At 36.4% G+C, this 20074-nt stretch overlaps 1 protein-coding gene across 1 annotated transcript; it reads right to left on the reverse strand.

The window, feature by feature from the left end:
• Positions 1–2620: 2620 nt before the first annotated feature.
• Positions 2621–20074, reverse strand: CLNS1A (chloride nucleotide-sensitive channel 1A). The gene is made up of 7 exons (XM_006191645.3): positions 19853–20074; positions 14599–14735; positions 11390–11491; positions 10623–10730; positions 9374–9547; positions 5880–5969; positions 2621–3374 (listed from the first exon to the last, which is right to left on the reverse strand). The coding sequence occupies exons 1-6, from the start codon at positions 19975–19977 to the stop codon at positions 5902–5904; spliced, it is 714 nt and encodes a 237-aa protein (XP_006191707.1). The 5' UTR covers positions 19978–20074; the 3' UTR covers positions 2621–3374; positions 5880–5901.

The following is a 20074-nucleotide window of genomic DNA, read 5'->3' on the forward strand; positions in this document are numbered from 1 at the left end:
TGCATAATTTCATCACATCTGTTTTAATTGCTCAGTGGATTTTTAAGTATCAGGCATCTCAGATGTATTCTAAAGTGAGTTAACATTACATTTGTAGCTGCTTCTTTCTGTATGGAAAGAATTAACTACTATTGGTAATAGTTAAATTTACTGAGTCATCCTCTAGGCACTATTATTAGTGATTCATATAATCTTCAAAATAATCCAAAAATAAAATCCAAAGAATTAGGCTGTATACACTTTTATTTAGCTGCCTTATTCCCAGGTTATATATTTCTATTTTTATCTTCTTAAAATTATGTTAAAAACAAAAATTCTCACTAAGTTCACTGGTCTCCCAAAAGATTTTCCTGATTTCTCATCTGAAATTATGAAGGCCCCTACATTAGATATTGGTTTTATTTATGAATATATGAGCAGAGCAAGATGCTAGTGAAAATATTTTTCAGTTAGAGATTCTCTGTCAAGGGATGGCAGTAATTCAATTAGAATCCTCATGAGGGATTTTCTTAGAATTACTATATATTAGCCACAGAAGGTGGGTACCAGATGCAGAGTCATCCAGTCTAGAAAGACTTTAAAAATATGATTTCCATGAGAATTAGCTATGTAGTGATTTTATCTGAAATCCTGAAGATAATTCAAATTTGATCTAAATATCTAAAATCTCTTTGAATAATGAGTAATCACACTTGTCTTCTAAAAGTAAAAGGCTACATACTATCATCATCTGTGCATAATCTCTCATCTTTAACAATACTGGCAAAGATCCTAACAAGATCTCAAAATGCATAATCAAAGAATTAAACAAGCTTATTTGAACAGTATCAATATCTGACAAAGTGACCTGAGGGAGAAGGAAACCCACTGGGATATTTTAATGAATACATTTTTTAAACAACAGAATCTAGAACAGATGACCACTAACCTTAGTCTTTAAGGATATTTTTAGATGCCTCATATTATGAAGGGAAAAATGTGTCTTTTCTTTAAATTTTCTCTACATTAAGAAACAGGAAACAAAATTCCAGCAACCCTAAAATTAAGCTCAAATAGAATCAAGAAATGTTGGCTTGCTGATCATTATGAATTTCATTTTTAAAAAGTCTGACCTGGGGGGAGGGGACAGCTCAAGTGGTAGAGTGCATACTTAGCACACACAGGTCCTGGGTTCAATCCCCAGTACTTCCCCCAAATGTAAATAAATAAATAGACTTAATTACCTCCCCCTACACCCCTACCAAAAAAGTAAAAAAAAAAAAAAAAAAAAAGTCTGACCCTGATCTTTTTTCTCACTTTCTTTTGCTCAAAGCTATGGGTACAATCGCCTAGTATTACAGAATGTTACAGCTGAATCTTTTAAAGACATTTAGACTTTTAAAGTCTAATCATTTCATTTTACAGAAATGAGGAAATAGGTCCAGAGAGGTTAAATACCTTGTCTGCCAAGTCAGAACTAGATGCATGGTCTCCTGCATCTTAGCCAATTGCATTATCCACAGTACCAGGCTGACCACAGAAGTGCCTACAGGAAGCAGTACACAGAGTCTTCTCAACACTTTGTTGACGTGTTATCAAAGCACTTTATGCTTGCTTCACTGAAAGGCATGATTTCAAATATGTAAGCATGATTTTAAAAAAGGATTCAAATAGAACTTCTAAGGTTAGCCCATGAAAATACCTGAACTGCTTTCTGAAAAATGGATAAATGTCTAGGATAGAATTATGAGCGCTGCTGAGATTGGTAGCAGAGAAATTTGGGAACTTCCTGTGCTATTCATTGAAATTTTAACATTAAAAACCCTGCAGTAAAAAGAAAGTTTGCTTTCTTTCAGCTGCTGGTAGATGGTAAAACTATGGTATTTGGGAGTATAGGCTTAAAAATCACAGTTCACGACCTATATGACCTTAAGCATTACTTTACTCTCTGTAACTCAGTTTCCTCATCACTAAAGTGGGATCAGAAAAGCACCTAAACGTCAGAAGGAGTAAAGAATATCATACACATAATGCTTGTAAAGGACTCAAGACAGTGGCTGGTACAGAGAAGGTCTCAGTAAATTTCAGTAAATTTCCAAGTGGCCCTTTTACTTGCTTGTTGTAACAAATTCAGTATTTCTGAGACTCTGGTCAGAAAAAGGATTAGCAAAAAGTTTACTTTTCAGTCTACCATGCAAGATGAAGGAAACCAAGTAAAACTGCTAAAAAAGAACACTAGGCTTAGTGGTGACAAACTAGTTTAGTCACCAATTAGCCAAGTAATTCTGAATAGCTTTTCTAACCTTATTTTTAAGGTCATAAAAGTCCAAGTATCAACCTGTAATTACAAATCAGCCTTAGAAATACCCAGGTGTCTCTACTGAAGACAGAGAGTTGTAAAGTATGCTATGAAAAATCACTACTAATCCAGTGGAAGAAGTAGAAATCCTTCTGAAATGTTGAGTCTCTGTCCTACTACTTATCTGCCGGAAGCTCCAACTATACATTTTCTTACTTACTTAATGTTCACATTCTCAACAAAAATCAAACAAAAATACAACAAAAAAGATTCTCATTTTTTGCCAGCATTAATTTTTTACAAAACACTTATTAATGGTTTTAGTCAAGAATGAGAGCACAATAATATAAAAAACCTAGATTTATTTGTTAAGCTGCTATAAAGACAAAACAATTATCTGAAGTACTTCGAGGACTTCATCCCAATCTCACTTGTTCGTTTACAGAAAGTGACCTAAGAGGCTGGAAATTAAAGGATGTAACCTAAGAGGTTATAAAAGAACAGACTGGTGAAACATGGCTGAAAGGAGCAAAGGCTAGGCAGAAGCACTTGTGTTAGTGGTAGTATGTGTGGTGGGATGCTCCTGAAGAGGCTTCACAGAGTTAATTAATCTGGGTCCCCAATTAGTAAAAAGACCCTTATCCCTGTGGACACTGAGCAGAGGCCAGGATTTCTCTGAGATCTCTGTGTCTTTCTTTTTTAAGGAGTAAGGGCATCCCTAGGTTCTAAGGTGTGTATCCTAGATTCTGCCTCTCTTTCCCACGCAGTCTGCCTAAACCTTAAGCGCCAGTGCATTTCCATTACGCAGTCCTGCTAGGTTATGAGGATGCATACAGTAAAAGCCTACTCAGAAGGTACACCTAGATACAAAGTTCTGGGGGTAAATAATAAACTACAAAATATCCTTGGTTAAATTAATTCACCTTTGTTAATAAAGGTTATAGTTCTTCTGCTGGTAACAACTTGTTGTCTCAGTATAGTCTGTCTCAAGAAAGAACTGGTTCAGGTAAGTTTTGGAGAAGGAAAAAGACTTTCATCAACACCCACTCCACAGTGGAAGAGGCACCAAGTTCTCTCCTACAGTAATGAGCAGAATCTGAAAAACAAAAGGTTCACCATGTTTATAATAATAGCTATTATTTACTGAATACCTAGTCAAAAGTGCCAGTGGACTCACATATATTGTATCTCAGTCTTTGCAACGATCCTGCCGGGTCATTACTCTCATCCTCATTTTTCAGATGAGGAAACCAAGGATTAGAGAAGTTACACATCTTGTCCAAAAGCACAGAGCTAGTATGTGGCAGAGTTGTGATTCTATCATTCACGTGCCGTCCCCTTCATCCTATCTCATGCATTGAGAGGTACTAGTTCCATTATCCTGAAATTTTTAATAGTTGCATACATACTCTAATTATTCCTTGTTCATTCCTCAAAGGCAAATACAATTTTAAATTATTAAAAATTTACAAACATTGTTTGGAATTCAGGTCAATATTATCCAGATGAAGAACTGGTATAAACTTTATGAATAAAATTTCTCTTCACTGCAGCTGTAGCATAAAATTATAAGAAAACAAGTCATCAGCTCATTAGAAAGTTTGTGGCTATTTTATGGTTATTTCACCATAAAATTACATTACAACAAATCCTAAGAATTCTTGCCAAGAAACTGCTGTAACATCTCATTTGTGTAACCATTAGTGACACATCAAATGAGTTTCTCATAATCCTTATTAGTAAAGTAGTTGGTATTCTCTGAATAGTCTGTTTTCAAGAAGAAATATGTTAAAGCCAGAAGATCAAAAAATCTGTTTTCCAGTCTCATAGAAGTTACTAAATAAGTATTACTGAACTGAAAAAACCAATATGAGGGGGGTAGGTATAGCTCAAGTGGTAGAATGCATGCTTAGCATGCACAAGGTCCCGGGTTCAATCCCGAGTATCTTCTCTAAAAATAATAAAGCAAGCAAGCAAGCTAATTACCTAGCCCCACCATAAAAAAAAAAAAAAAAAAAGAACCAAAAAATAAAGTTCTTAAAAAAAAAAAAAAAGAAAGAAAAAACCAATATGCTATAAAAACGGTGACAGATAAGAACCTGGGAAATAAGGGAACAAGATGAGAGTTGGTACTGAAAGATTTCCCATGAAGCAGAGTAGTCAAGTACTGACATCTGAACTGTGAGATCTGAAGATTAAAGTTAACAAAGCTCCAGCAATATTAACATACAATTTTAGCCCACTGCAGAAGAGACATTGCTGATTTCAGACTATATGGCTACCAATGACAGAAGTAAATGTTACGGAAATAAATATTTAAAGAAAGAGATGTAAATCACAGAACTCTAAGATTATTTTCTAATAGTTCCACTGGCAGCACCTGAGAGGAAAGAAGAGATTCATTATCACAATTCATGATTAGTGTAAGAAAGTGACATTATATTCACAATGGCAATAATTTGGAAGGTAAATGGAACTTGAAATAACAAGAGATCTCACAGCCTAACTGGATGCCTGATAATGGCTCAAGAGTAAAGGCAAAATATATAAATCTTGCCATGATATTACTTACACTTTAAATAAAATAAAGGACCTGGGTATAAGTACTATCTTAAAGAATGGAAACAGCTAGTATTCAAGAAAATGCTGTCAGGTCAGTGGTAGGAGGTCACTGTAAATAGGAAAGTGGGACAAAAGCACAGAGTGTAAATGTAAAAATCTTAGTTTTTAAAGGAAGAATTGCTGATGACTAATCCTAGCTCTGTATGATATAAACTAGCTACATGACCTTCAGTTATTATCTACCATATAGCTGAAATACTCAACCTGGCAAAGGCCAATTTATTTCTCAGAATAGCATGTAACAAACTTCAGGCAAAGCCCATGAGAATGTGTCAGAGGAGAGAAAATTGGCAGTGAAATCTTATGTCAATCAAGAAAAGCAAGTATGAAGCAACTTGGGAAATCACAGCTTTTACGTAGCCGTACATGGACTTGTCATGGTTTGAACACTCAGGTGCCTGAGACCTAGGTCCTCCATTATCTTCAGAAGGAGGGAAACCAATCAAGACTATGATTCAAGGCTTACCCTCAGATTAGAATTACTTCTACTTCTTCCCTAAATTGAACAGCAGTGAGTTGCAGCAAATCTCTGCTTTGTGTTTTGATGAGTATGTTAAGGTTTCAAACATCGTAAGTGGGGAAGTGGGGAAAGGTGACTCAAGAGCAGAGCACAACATGACCTCAGGCCCTGTTGCTTCCACCTGAGCCACCCAAGGAGATTTCTGTTTCTGAACAAAGGGCTAATGTCATTCTTCTATTCACTGAAGATGGGTATATCTTATTCTTCCAGGTACTCTCAATGCCTAGCCTAGTACAGTGCCTGGCATGTAGTAAATGCTCAGTAAATGTTAACCAGAATGTCACCATGTCTGCAAATCTTGATTTCTTAGGGGAAAAAACTACGTAATTTTCAGTAATTTCACAAATGGATAACTTTTTTCCAAACTGATAATTTTATAGAGTTCTCCTAATTATGAAAATAAAAATTATTTCATGTGATTTTCACGTTCAGTGACAAGGAAGAAAACAAACTACTCACCCCAAAGCAGCAGCAAACATTTTCAGTGATCAACATCCGCATCCTCAAACTGTCCTGCAACTGTTGGTGTAGTATCTACCTCCATTCCATCTGAAGACAAAATTAACTGTTGAGCAACAGTCTACTAGGCACTTCAAATAGGTAAAGACCCAAATTACATTTTGGCCAGAAGGAAGCTAGTGCCCTCTGCCGGTAAGAGGTGTTATTTCTTTCTCTTTTGAAAATTAAAGTACCAAGGAACAAATTGAGAAAGAAAAAAGCCACCTGTGGATTTAGGCCAAGTTAAAACTAGTCTATATATTTAAGACTTACTTTGTAATTCTCAACCTCAACACTGAAAGAACACCAAGCAGGAATTTTCAAGCGCAGTAAGCATCAACTGTTCACTCTTCACAGAACTGTGCAAGGTGTTTACTGTGCAAATTTTTTTTGAAGGTATAAAGTCCTATCCTCATAAGCTTACAACATAATTCAGGAGAAAAAACAAAATAAGTAGAGTGAGGTTCTTGCTCATCTCTATTTTTACCTCATTTTTTAAAAAGGGAGAGAGGGCGGACAAGGAAAAAAAGCCCTCTGTAAAGCGTTTTCTACAGCTGCGTTCTCCACTTCCTCACCTCCCATTCACCCAGCTCTTTAGTCCACCACAAACTGGCTTCTGCCTGCAGCCCCTAGGCACCCATCACCAGGACATCCAGCAGGGTATACAAATCTAACATTTATCTAAAATTAACTCATTATTCATCTTTCCACATACAAAATGCTTCCCTTGCCAAACAATCTTGCAAAAGGATACCTCTTACCTTCCCAACCCAGAAACCCCTACCATGTCTTTAACTTCTGTTGCTTCTCTTAAATATTTCTCAAATCTGTTCAGTCTTTTGACACTGACTGCCACTACTCAATTTAAGCCACTATCTCTCACCTAATTTAAAACATAAGCTACTTAACAGGGTTTCTCTTCTTGCCTTCAGTATTTCCCTCTGTAATTAACTTTTCTTATCATAGTCAGAGTCATCTTTTGAAACACTAATCAAACTAAAATTCTTCAACAGCTTCCCACTGACCTAAGTGTAAAGGTGAAATTCTTTAACACAGCTTTCAAGTTCCTGTGAGATACAGCCCAGTTCACTACTCCACCTTTATCTGGTGCTACAGTAACTACCCTTCACACTGGGAGTCCAGACATAATGAAGTTTCAGTTCCCCAAAGCTGCATGGTCTCTTGAACTTTTGCACATGTCTGATCCCTCTACCTGCTTCTCTCCCCAACCTGTATGCAGTCCCCCTTCACCCTGTTCACTTTTATGCATCTTTAGATTTTGGCTTAGATGTCACTTACTCCATGAAGCTTGAACCTCTCCCTGACTACCCAAGCTGGGTGACAGGCCGAGCTTCCAAGATCACAGTTTCTCGAGCTTCTCCTATATCTCAATGCTGTATCACAATGTCCTGTAACTACCTAATTAATTCATTTTTCTCTCCACTAGCATGCCACTGATACAACCTCATCTTCTTGAGCACTCCTTTAGTCTCTGTACCTGGCACAGTAGCTCAATAAACACCTCTTACACAAATAAACACATGCACTAATTATGTATCAAAACATCATGTTGCACACTTTGAATATATACAATTTTTATTTTAAAAATAAATTTAAAAAATAAACAGGTCAAACTAATTTAATAAATGGCAGAGAGAGTGATATGGGTATCCAGGACTTTAGAAGATGGGGAATGGTAAAGGCTGAAAAAGTTTTATATGTAGGCAAATCTCAATACGCTAATGAGGCTTAGGAATACAAGTCCAAAAATCTCACTTTAGCAAAGTGTTTGTGACCTTAAAATCAGTTGCTATAAAGGAATTTTACAATTAAAAACAATGACAACAACAAAAACCCTTCAGTGATAAAAGATTTTTCAAAGTCCAAAGGTACTCTTCAGTCAATGTCTGTAATAAAAAAGGTAACATCTTGAATTCTTTCAGCTAAGAGTTTGGTAGGGAACTACAAGTCATCTAAAGCCTATGTTAGAGCTCACCATCTAGGACTTAAAATGGAGAGAAGACATAAGGAATAACTGCATGACCCAAAGCCTGATTTTTTGCAAATTAAATATCCCATAACTTCAGGACCCCCAGGTCAACATGCTATGTGTATAGTGATACTGATCACAGCAGTTTGATAGAAACTTATATGAACCAACAAAAGAAATTACAAACATTCCGCATCACTAAAAATTAGAAGTATTAAGACTCTGTAGCAACATAAAACACTAATGTATATTGAATACATATAAGATGCAAGAAATGCTCATAACAGTTCCTGGCAGATTATTTTTGCATATTAGCTGATTTAAGCTTCTTGCCACTTATTAGCTATTTGACCTCAAGCAAGTTATGTGACCTTTCTGTGCCTCAGTTTCTTTATCTGTAAAATGGGGATCATAAACAGCATCTACTAGAGGGTTCTTAGAAGGAGTAAATGAGTAAATACATCTAAATCAGGACCTGGTACATACAAGAATTATTTAAATGTTTTATTGAGGGCAGCAGGAACATGATCAGAGGTAAGTGGAGCAGAGACAGAGTTGTCTCTTCAGAATGAAAAGTTAGAACTTTATACAGTGAGTACCAGACAATCACTGAGGGGATATCCTTATATAGGAATGACACAGAGTGTTCTCAAAAGATTAATACCGCACAGTGAGCTGGAGAAGGGATGACTGTGGCAAAAAACTTACTATTGTAAATCCAGTGTGAGAAGGGCCTAGGTTTAGAAGACAGCAGTAGTTATAGGAAGAAGATCTGAAAAGTCATTTAAGAGAAAAATGCAGACCTCAGTATTGGACTGGATAAGGGAAAAATGGTAAAGGCTGAGTCAAAAGAATACTTCAAGATTCTAATTGAAATAGGATACTGAGAAAAAGAGAACCAGTCTTATAGGCAAAGTATTTACAAAGCTTACAAATATGAGACAAATGAAACAAAAGTTAAACCTACTTATTTAAAGTCCAGACGTCTGTCACAAAAAGAGAACCCAAGTTTCTTGAATGCTGCATAGCCCTTTAAATCAACTATCCTAGTTTTGCATATAATCATGTAGGAATTCATTTAAAAAATAAAAACAGCAGCATCAATGTGTGCACATACACATAAGCAAACAAACAAAAAGACTGGAAAGATATGCAGAAAATTAATAGATGTCTCTCAGTTAGAATTATACCTGATTCTTCATCTCTTGTCTGTACCCAATTAAGAAATTTTTTTTGATTGTGAACAAAGACTATTTTTATAGTTAGGGCAAAAAGTTAAAAAAAAAATCACATGAGAATTTCCATTCTTTATAACTCTACACTTGCTTCGTACACTATAAAGAGTTAACTCTTGAGACTTTCCTGTCTTAGATATTCCAAAAGAACCTGTATGTCCCTCTCCAGAACTTTCCTTGTTGCCCAAGTGACCATCTGACTATTCACACCGAAAAAAATGGATACTCACCTTCATAATCTCTTACTGAATCTTCTGTCCGTACTCCAGCCATGTTATACTGGCTGCTCACAGACTGAGAAAGCATTCCTTCCAATCTCTCCAATGTTGCTTGGCCTTCTGGTGTTAAATGGGACAATCCTTCTTCATAGGTGTAAAATGTAGGAATGTCCCCCTGCCCTTGTTCTAAATAAATAAAAAGCTTTTAAGTTATTATAAAACAATTTTTAAAAAAGAAAGATAATCAATAATGCATTTACTGCAGTACAGTGAAAAAAAGGCTTCAATGAAAACACTCAACATTCATTTAACATATATTTATCAGCCATCTGCTAAAGACAGATATATAAAAATGTTTCTACTCTCTAGGACGAGAAGGGATTCCAAGAGAGAATGAGCCAGTAAACAAGAATTCCCAAAGAATTAAATGTCCAGGGACTAGAAGGAAAAGTGGGTGTTCCTAAGGTCAGGGAGTCTTATATTATCCCAAGGTGTGAATTACACACTTTTTTTCCTTATTAAAATACATACTCCTTCTAAAAAATCAGAAATTCTGGAAAATACAAACAGAATTTAAAAAATTAAAATTACCCAAAAATCTCCGCAAAGATGAGCATGTATTTAGATATATGGAGAACCCCAGAAATGAGAGTGTCTCAGGCCAGAAAGTAGGTACACATGGAGGAAAAGGTTTTGGAGACCCAACCTGGTATGTACTGTATAAACTGGTCAGCGGGAAAAAGAAAAGAGAATAGCAGGCACATCAGGTTACAAGACTATAGCAAGCTAGTGACTGTATTCTGCTCTAGGGAGGTAAAGGGAAAAGTTCTTAGATAAATGAAGCAGGGTTCTGAGAAAAAGAAATTACTTTGGAAATGAGGTGTTTGATGGAATATGTTAAAAGATGCAGACGATACAGGTTCCAATAAGTGGTGAGAAGCGATTTGTTTTCCAGGAGCAGCTGCACCAACTTAAAAGATTCTCCTGACTATCCACTTTCCTATTATCATTTTCTTTCCTTCCATTTATCTCTACCCATTTTCTCTCCTCAGTAACCTCTCTTTTTTTGCCCTCAAACTTGGAAAGTCCATTAATTTTTCCAATTTGGCTTAGACACAAATTGTGCCATTCACTTTCATTTAAAAACATAGCTAATATGGGTACTTACAGATATAAAGAACTATAATCCCATCCCCCTATATAAACAGATGCTTAAAATGAAAGACACATACACACACTGTAAAAAATCCACTTCACTAACCATGTGCTTCCACATCATATTCTTCTCCATCGTAATCATCTGAATCTTCATCCTCAGGATCTGGATGCAAAGCCTGGCATTCACACATTGCAGTGAACATTGCCTCCACTGAACAAGGGAAGTAAGCTGTAATTAATTTTCTTTCTGGCCAATGTACAATAAAAGTTTAATAAAATAACCATCAGTACAAATGAATTTAATGAGTAGACAAGAGGTATACTAAGGTCACAATATTTACAAAACCTGCCAAATTCAAAGGAAAATCAATCTTGAAAAGCGCTTGATCACAATGGACAAGTCATAAAATAATAAGAGTTCATTTCAAAATACTGAGATTTCTTCATGCCTGGTTGGATTTTCTCATTAAAAGTGTCAGAGTCCTGGTCAGACTGTTGGCATCAGGGTGAAGCCTCTCAGCTCACAGGGCTTTTTTGAGCTATCCCGGCATCCTCCACTTTGGAACTGCCATGAGTCCTCTCTCCTCTATCCAGTGACATTCACAGTCAACAGCACCAAGTTCCTAACAATAACCAGATTCCTCCATTCACAAAACACACCAAGCAACATAGTATCTACTGTACTCTCACTTCATTCACAATCTTTTATTAATAGATATCTGGTCCTCAACCATATTACAGATGTTAAAATGAAGAAAAAGCAATAGAAAAGAGGTAATGAGGGTAAAGGTAAGTGTGTGTGTGGATGGGGGATGGAGGGGGAACACTTAGAACATAAAGGGAAAAGAATCAACTCTATATAACACTCACATGCTGATTTATCACTAGGCACAAATCTAAATTCAGCAATAGGTTCAACATCATCATCACTGTCTTCCTCTTCTTCATCAGCAACAGATTCTTTTGATTCTTCTAGAAAGGGAATAAAAAAATAACTTTTTAATGATGTTGTTTATTTGTTTTTAAAAATAAAAGCCTAAAAGTTTTTCTTAAAGGATGCTACTGACATCTAAATACTGCAATTTATACTTCTTTCACCTTGAAACAAAGGGTTTGGCAGCAGTTTGTAAACCACTGATATGATTCACTACCAACAATTTACAAACTAGAAAACTAAGGCCCATAAAAGTTAAAAGACTGAAAAGATACATAAAACTGTTAGCAAGAAAAAATATAAATGTTCAATAAAGAGAACTAGCTGGTGGAAGTGGAAACTGCTAAAACCACTCGGAGATTTGTATATCCTATTATCTAGCAACTCCTCATCTAAATACATTTAATGTACACAAGCAGTTTGTACGTGAATGTTTACTGAAGAGCTATATGTACTATAGAAAACATTAAAAACAAATGTTGACAAAAAATAGATGTAACCTTGTTATACTTTTATAGATATACAGATAGCAGTTAAAAATGAACAAATGTGATTTATATGTATCAAAATGAATAGATTTTAAAACATAATTGAGTGAAAAAGCTACTTGCAGTATGTGTGTATATATATATATGTGTGTGTATATATATATATATATAATACCACTTACATCAAAATTTTAAACACAAAACAAAACTATTATATTGCTTAAATTGCTCAGTAAAAACCTAAAAGAACAGACAGGAAGGACACACACCATCTTTAGTATAATGTTTAACTCCAGAGACAGAGTAGGCATGAAATGGGGAGGGGATCAAAAAAGATCTCCACAGTATTGATATAGTTTTATTTCCTTAAAAGACTACAGTCACTATGAAAAAAATATTAGAATTTACACTAAGTATTGAGTGATGAAACTTTATTAGTCTGCACTTTTCAATTTCTTTTATTACTTCATAAAAATTAAAAAAAAAAAAAACCCAAGTCAACAAAATCCTTAAACAGACCCCCCAAAACATCAAAGTATGTTCAAAATCAATCATCTTAAAAATAGAAAATTGTGTTTAGCATATTAAAGTAACCATTTTTAAAAAAATGTTAATTCTCCATACAGATGAAGATAGCATGGAAAGGTATTCTTATATACTACTGTTGAAAGTGTAAACTGATCTAAACCTTCTGGAAAGCAATTTGACAATGTATGTTAAGAGCTTTAAAAATGTTTACCTTTTATATAGCAATTCTACTCATAGGAATCAGTTATAAGAGGGTATCCACTAAATCTTTTTTTAATTTTTATTTTTATAAATCATACAAGTTCACCGCAGAATAATGAAAAATACAGATAAGCAAAAAAGGAAAAAATTTTCAATGGCCATTAGCAGTTTTAAATAACAGATTTAATAGGACTTTCTCTGTTCTATTTCTAATGTTATTGTAAGGTTAGATGGAATATACATGTCCTCTGTAAAACAGCAAAATACAAAAATACTGGAGAGTTCTAAATAATTCTAAGTAGTTGACCACATTATGGTACTACCAAATTTTTTCAATGTTTAAAAAAAGTGGTATTATACTGTAATTATCACTGCATAACTGAATGAACATCACTTTTCACATTATAAAAGTAATTCATGCTGGTATAAAAATAAGTAAAAAAGACCAGACGGATTCATAGGAAATAGTCCCTACCACTCTAGTCCTCTCCTTAGAAATAACCACTATCAACAGTTAACTCAACAGTTTGTTTTCTATCTGCAGGAATCCACCTTAAGGCAATAAATAGAAATGTAATTTACTATTTTTACACCAGTATTTGGAATTGACTGACAAGGGTATCTCTAAAATTTGCATTTCTATTAATGAATGAATGTTTTAAACTAAACACAACACATAAACTGTTGGTTATACAATCAGACTTACACTTACTTAGATGGAAAGTGAGCTTTGTGCCCAAGGCCTCCTCCTTTGGAAGCCTTACCACAACACAAGGTTAACAGCTTTTACTTTTCCTTATCCTCTCTCAAGCTTCACTAGGTTTTTATCTATCTTTGGACCCTTCCCAATGGCAAGAGCTCTAAATCTTAGAACAAAGATATTTCCAGACAGCTGATTCAGTCATTACCACTTAATGAGGCAGGGTTTGCCAAAAGCCCTAAAAATTACTAAATGACTAGTGTCACATTGAATATAAGTGTTCATCTTATATCTAAAACCATATTAAAATCCCAAATTCAAGGAGCAATAGCTCAACAGGAAACTCATGGGATTGTCTCTTATGTTATTTCAAAGAAAAGCAACCCACTATTTTAAAAGCAAAAATTTACTAAAGATGTGAATGTCCTTTCAACGCAAAGTTCTGCATTTCTACAAAGATGAACATATTAAAATAACACAATATAGTACATAAGCTTATTTTAGTTTTATCTACAAAAAATCAAGCACAAGTTTTTATTTTGTGCCTAATTTGTTTCTCATTCAGAATTCTTACAACCCATGGGGACAGCCTAAAAAATGGATCTTTTAGCTTTCTTACTCCTCTCATCAACTTTACTAGATTTTTATGAATCTTTGTAGTTTCCTCCAACAGCAAAACCAGAGAATCTAGGTTTCTCAACCTTGGCACTAATGACATTTGGGCTGGTTAATTTGTTGTGGGCACCTGTCCTGTGCATTGTAAAATGTTTAGTAGCATCCCTGGCCTCCACCTAGATGCCAGGAACCCTCTTTCCCACCTCCAGTCATGGCAATTAAAATGCCACCACCCAAGGTTCTGGGGGAAGGCAACATGTCCCCCACTGAGAACCATTTTATAACAAAACAGGTTCTATACTAAACTCTAGAAGTATACTGATCCAAGCCTCGAACGGTGCTAAACATGAATGCCTTTACAAAGAGAAAGAATAAACAGTTAAACTCAAGAGGGAAAATCAAAACTTAATTCCACAGTAACTAAATAATTCTAAGTGCAAGTATATAGAAAATAAAAGGCAGTGTCCAAATAATGTTACTGTGCTGAAATTTTCCTTAAGAAAGTATTAACCAAAATAAGTCAATGGCTTAAATATTATATTGCTCAAAGACTGCTTCTTGAAATATAATATGACACAGAAGGAAGCTCAAGATCAAATTATACCATACATACCTCCAAATTTGGCATTCACCATAACATACAAATGCTCTCGTGGATAGGCATTTAGGTCCCTGGACACCGCATGCAAACTAATGGTGGGGTATTCCAGTGAGAACCCTAATCCAGAGCCATCTAACCAAGACAGGCGGCTGAAAAAAATGTTTTAAGTAGATTACTTTAAGAAATCACATTCTAATTTAATATCCTAAAGTTTATCACTTTTATACATGTGAATAAATTCATGCATACTGTTTAGATTCCTAAATGAGATTCCTAAAATGAGAAAACTCAGCAGCAAGGAACTGAATTTCTTTAAGACCAATTCTGTTTTCCTCTAGCTAAATATTCAACTAGATTTGAAATGCAATTTTTCTTAAGTCAGATGTGTGCTTCTCTGCCTTTTTACGCTTGTTCTCATTTGAAATGTCTTCAGGACCTTCTTTGCTTTTTGCAAATTCTCCTCATCGGGTTAAGTCCCAGCTCCTCCACGAGCCCTCCCTCCAATTACTCAAGTCCATAATGATCTCTTCTCTTTCTAAACTGCACTTATGCTCCGTAATAAACCATTTAGCACTTTATGGTAACAAATCTTACATGTACTGACAGAATATGAACTACTTGACAAAAACTGTTAATATTCCTTTATTTAACGTCCTTCAAAACCACTAGCAGAGTGCTCAGCATGTAAGTATGCAATAAGTACCCATGAATCACTCATTTCTCCACTTAGTCCTACATTAAATGCCATACAGATGAAATGGCTGTAATCATACCACAAGTTGGAAAATAATCACACTGAAAGACAAGACTTTATGAACCCTTTCATTTATTCTGCAGCTTTACGAGAAAGCCACAAATAAGTAAGGTCAAGTTTTCCCTCAGAAGTGGTCAAATGCAAATATTTTATTGGTATAGCAAAGGAAACATCACGAAAATCAGTATGTTGAGTTCTGAGTAAGGGATGGCTTTTTTTTTTTTTTTGGTAATACTTCACCCATTTGGAATTGCACTAACTACTAGGAAAAATGTAAAAAAAAAAAGATCCTTAAGAAACCACAAAAAATGTTAATGCAATAAAAGTTAATGCAATATAGTGGTTGCACAGTGCTGGAGGGAAACAGAAAGCGACTGCTAATGGGTGTCGGTTTCTTCTGTGGGGGGGTGAAGAGAATATTCTAAAATTGATCATGCCGATGACTGCACAACTCTGTAAATAGACTAAAAATCATTGACTTTACACTTTAAATAGGTGAACTGCATGCTATGTAAATTATCTCAATAAAGCTGTTATTTTTAAAAGAAGTTAATGCAATAAAACCCCCATTCTACTTTCTATACCACTGTAACAAGTCTGGGTGCCTGGTCTCTAACCAAGCAAAAACAAATACAATAGTAGAACCTAGGACCACCTTGTGCAGGGATGACAGTGAAGTAGTCTTAGACCGTTCATATCTAATGTGAGGCGAGGCTGAACTTTACACCTCAGTCCCCATAAAGGAAATCAGTGTCTAACAGCACAATACAACTGTGTAACACATGACCCTCACTTATCAAAAGCAAAGGCAGAATTAGATTGTAGTAAAAATTGTCCAAGTCGGTAAATACACTAAAACATAAGGAGTCATACACTTAAAAAAAGCAAAAGCAAGAAAATATGCAGTCATTTAGAAAGATTTCCATTCAACATGCTTATTAAGAAAAGAAACCTGGGAAGCTAAAAGTGACAAATCTTAAGAAGCTTAAAGTGGTAAAAGGTCTAGGAATGATTTTCCAAAATGACTCATCCCATTGGGTCCAAAGAAATCGATTTTACTATTGTAATTAGAGGGTGTGTGCTGTGCGTGCCTTTGCTGTCCACTGCTTTCCTCTTAACAGGGAGATGAAACAGTGCTCAGGTATCACAGAAGTAATGCCAGTGCCTTACTAAAAATGCATTATTTTAAGCAAAGAAACTCCTTTTTCTCACCCCTCAAAATCCTCTGGCATTATTACAGTTCAGAAAAGAGTACTCCAAATTTGGGTGTCCAAAATGATTTCAAACACTCAGAGCCATAAAACTTTAATGACTCGACTAGGAGATGCAAAAATTGAAACATAAACACAGACTCAGTACCTATCAAATTATGGCTTTCACTTTAAAAAGCACACAATAACTGCTCAGTAGTTCCTTACTGCTAGCAGAACACGAATGCTACCTCACTACAGCATTTCCTATGGAGCACTCATAATCTTATACATGAACATGGATTCTGTACTCTACAGAAGAAAGTTCCTCTTAAAAGCAACATTACTCTGATGATTAAATTCTAGTTTTATTTATTCTCTTTTCATATATTCTGGAAGAAAAGCCCTTCAAAACCAAACCGTCTAATTAATTATACCCAGTTCCAAATAAACCATGAGTCACAAAAGGGAAAAACAAGAATCAGAAAGCCAGTAGAGATGCAGAGGAATGTTTTGCTAACTTCCAATGCTTTTGCACAAGTACCACTAGTGTGCTTTATTCCTGGTATAGGGTAAAAAAACAGGACAGGAAGGTAAGAGATGCCTTGAATTTGGGTTGGTTTAATTGTTTAGTCTAAAATTAATTTTGAAATAAGATATAAAAAAGCATTACTTATAAGTTTGTTACCTATTTTTAATTTACCTATTTTATTTCTGCTTCAATGATCTATTTTGAATGATTCGTGCCTCTGTCCCCTTCCTTATTTGGATAAAAAGGCAACTTCCTATGAAAACTAAACTTTGAAGTTCTAAATCTCTCAATACACATCTGAGAAACCACCTAAAACCAAATCAGATCCTGTCTCTCTTTGCCTAAAATCCTGAAACAGTTTCCCCAAAACCTTTGGGCTATAAGCCAAGCTTGTGAACATGGCTCTCTCCTTCTCCAGCTTTATTATGTTTCCACTCTTCCCCTTGTCCCTTAGATGAAGAACTGCTGGATGGTGTGTGTACACATCATACCCTTGCACACACAATACTGTTTCTCACCCTTGTTTCTGAGCATCCTGTTTCTTCAAATCAGAACATTTCCTCTTAGCCTCATCTCATTTAAACCTGGCTGGATTTTTTTGTTAGTTTGTTTGTTTTTGGTGTGGGGGGTTAAGTTTACTTACTTGTTTATTTTTAGAGGAGGTACTGGGGATTGAACCTAGGATCTTGCATATGCTAAGCATGTGCTCTACCCTCCTCCCCTCACCTGGCTGTTAATTCTCACTTGTCACATCCTTAGGAAGCTTTCCCAGCTTAAGACCTCGATTCTACAAAGACCTGGAAATGCTAGGTGGGAAAGAACAGAAAGGGGAAAGAGACCAAGGAGGTAAGGCTAACAATGAGTGAAGAGTGATGAACAAAGGTGTCCAAGGTACTGGCAATATTCTATTCTTAACCTGGAGGCGTTACGCGGATGTTAGTTTAATGTAAAGCATAGGTACATATAATTAACCCCCCAAAAATTAGGTACACAATTTATATTCTTTTTTGTATGTATACATTACAAAAATATTTTCTTAAGGAAGATGAAAGATTTGTTAGTGAAAAGTTGAAAAAAAGAAATTTTTTTAAACAGAAAAAGTGCTTTAAAAAAGTTTGTACTTCCTCAGTGTGGTAAATGTATTGTGGCTATACAAGAGGATATCCTTATTTTTAGGACTTTTGCTAGTATTTACTGGTGAAGTAAAATGTCAGAAAGCTCAGAAAAGAGAAAGATAAATGTGGCAAATGTTAACGAATGAATCTTTGTGAAGAGGCTATGGGTATTAATTAACACTTGAAACTTTTCTTTAGGTTTGAAATTTTTCAAAATGAAAAAACAAGTACAGAACCTTCTCAAAACAGTAGTTCTATTATAGAAGGGACAACATACAGAGAAGCCATGGGGACAAAAGGGATTGTGTAAGGGCTAGAAATACATGGGTTCCACTTTTCACCCCTTAAAAGAAATTGCTCTCCCAAGGTCACTAAAGATCTCCTTGTAGGTACCTAACAGGTGCTTTTCAGATCTGATTTTATTTAACTGCTCCTCCCTCTTTTCTCAAATCTCTTCTTCCATAGCCTACCTCTTAATGTAGATGTGTCCCCAAGGTTCTATCCTTGGTCTTCTTCCCTTCTGCGCTATCAAACCCATCCATTTTTAATACCACTCTCCCAAAAAACACGCTCACATGTACAACTAATCCACACATATCCAGACCAAACTAACTATATGCACGTTGCCACAAACTTGCTTTTCCACCCGTCCTATCTCAGTGACTGGCCAAAAGCCTAAGCTTTGCTCAATGACTAGACTTCCCTTTAAACCAAAGGTTCTTTTTTTGTGCCCTCTGTGGTAGGCAGAATTTTGGCCCCTATGACTTTCATATCCCCTGATGTCAAGTCTACCAATGTATTATGTTACATAACAAAACAGACTGTGCGTAATTAAGATTATTTATCAGTTAACAATAAAATAGGGAAATCATCCTGGATTATCTATGTGGGTCTAATATAATCAGGTGAGCGCTAAGAAGCTGAGAATTTTCTCTGGCTGTAGACCAAAGTGATGCAGCAGAAGTCAGGTGTGAAGGGCAGAAAGGATTTTCAATGTGTCACTGTTGGCTTGAAAATGAATGGAACCATATGTCATGGAAACAGGGACCTCAGCTCTACAACCTCAATTTTTAAAACATGTCTGTCTGACTGAAAGTACAAAGTGCTCCCGATGGCCAAACAAATGGGCAATTCCTTTCAACAATGGAAATGAGAGTCAGGTCCCCCTGGATATAATCCTAGAGTGCACAGGGTTGAGGGTGTTCCTCTCCCCACCCACATTTACAGAAGAAAATCTATACTCCCTAACCAAACTTTAAATATTCTCTAGAGTCTACCTGAAACCTATATATCCTGCCCAGGGCAACACCTCCGGCACCTGTTCATCGGAGAAGATAGGCACATCCATAACGCTAACTCTGGGCCTAGAAACTCAAAACCTTAGGAGACCTTGCGTAAAGAGCAACAGTCGCATCAGACCTCCAATAAACAGGCGGGTGAAAAGCACACCCAATGAGGAGAACTCCGTCTGAAGAGAGAAAAGAAAGCGCCTGAGAGAACCCTGGAACAATCGAGTCTTCCTCCCAGAAGAGGCACCCCCAGGCAGCGCGGAGCACGCGCTCCCCCGCCCAGCAGCCCCCAAGGTCGCGGCCTCGCCCCCGCTCCTCCGCATCCCCCGCACCTGCAGGAGGAAGGCGGCACGCAGGAGGCCACCACAGGGGAACAAGGACCCTACCTCTCAGCGATGTAAAGCGTGCCTGTGCCGAGGCTCTTCCCGTTCAGCACAGCCTCGGTGTCTGGCTGCTGCTGCCGAAGCCCCTCAGCCGACCCTGGCGGCGGGAAACTCTTGAGGAAGCTCATTGCAGGAGGGAGCGCGGAGACACAGGCCGGAACCAGCTGAAGCACAGCAAGCCGCGCTCGCCGCGCTTGCCGCGCCGCGCCCCGGAAGTGGTAGCAA

Source organism: Camelus ferus, chromosome 10 (assembly GCF_009834535.1).
Source record: "Camelus ferus isolate YT-003-E chromosome 10, BCGSAC_Cfer_1.0, whole genome shotgun sequence".
Lineage (NCBI taxonomy): Eukaryota > Metazoa > Chordata > Mammalia > Artiodactyla > Camelidae > Camelus > Camelus ferus.

What these genes read in the sequence shown, in the direction of transcription:
- CLNS1A (XM_006191645.3), bottom strand. Translation starts at nt 19,977, where the DNA reads ATGAGCTTCCTCAAGAGTTTCCCGCCGCCAGGGTCGGCTGAGGGGCTT. An exon ending in ATATGATGTGGAAGCACATG is followed by an intron (nt 9,548 to 10,622) that starts GTTAGTGAAGTG and finishes TTATTTATTTAG; the next exon opens with AACAAGGGCAGGGGGACATT. An exon ending in TTCAGTAAGAGATTATGAAG is followed by an intron (nt 5,970 to 9,373) that starts GTGAGTATCCAT and finishes TTTTGTCTTCAG; the next exon opens with ATGGAATGGAGGTAGATACT.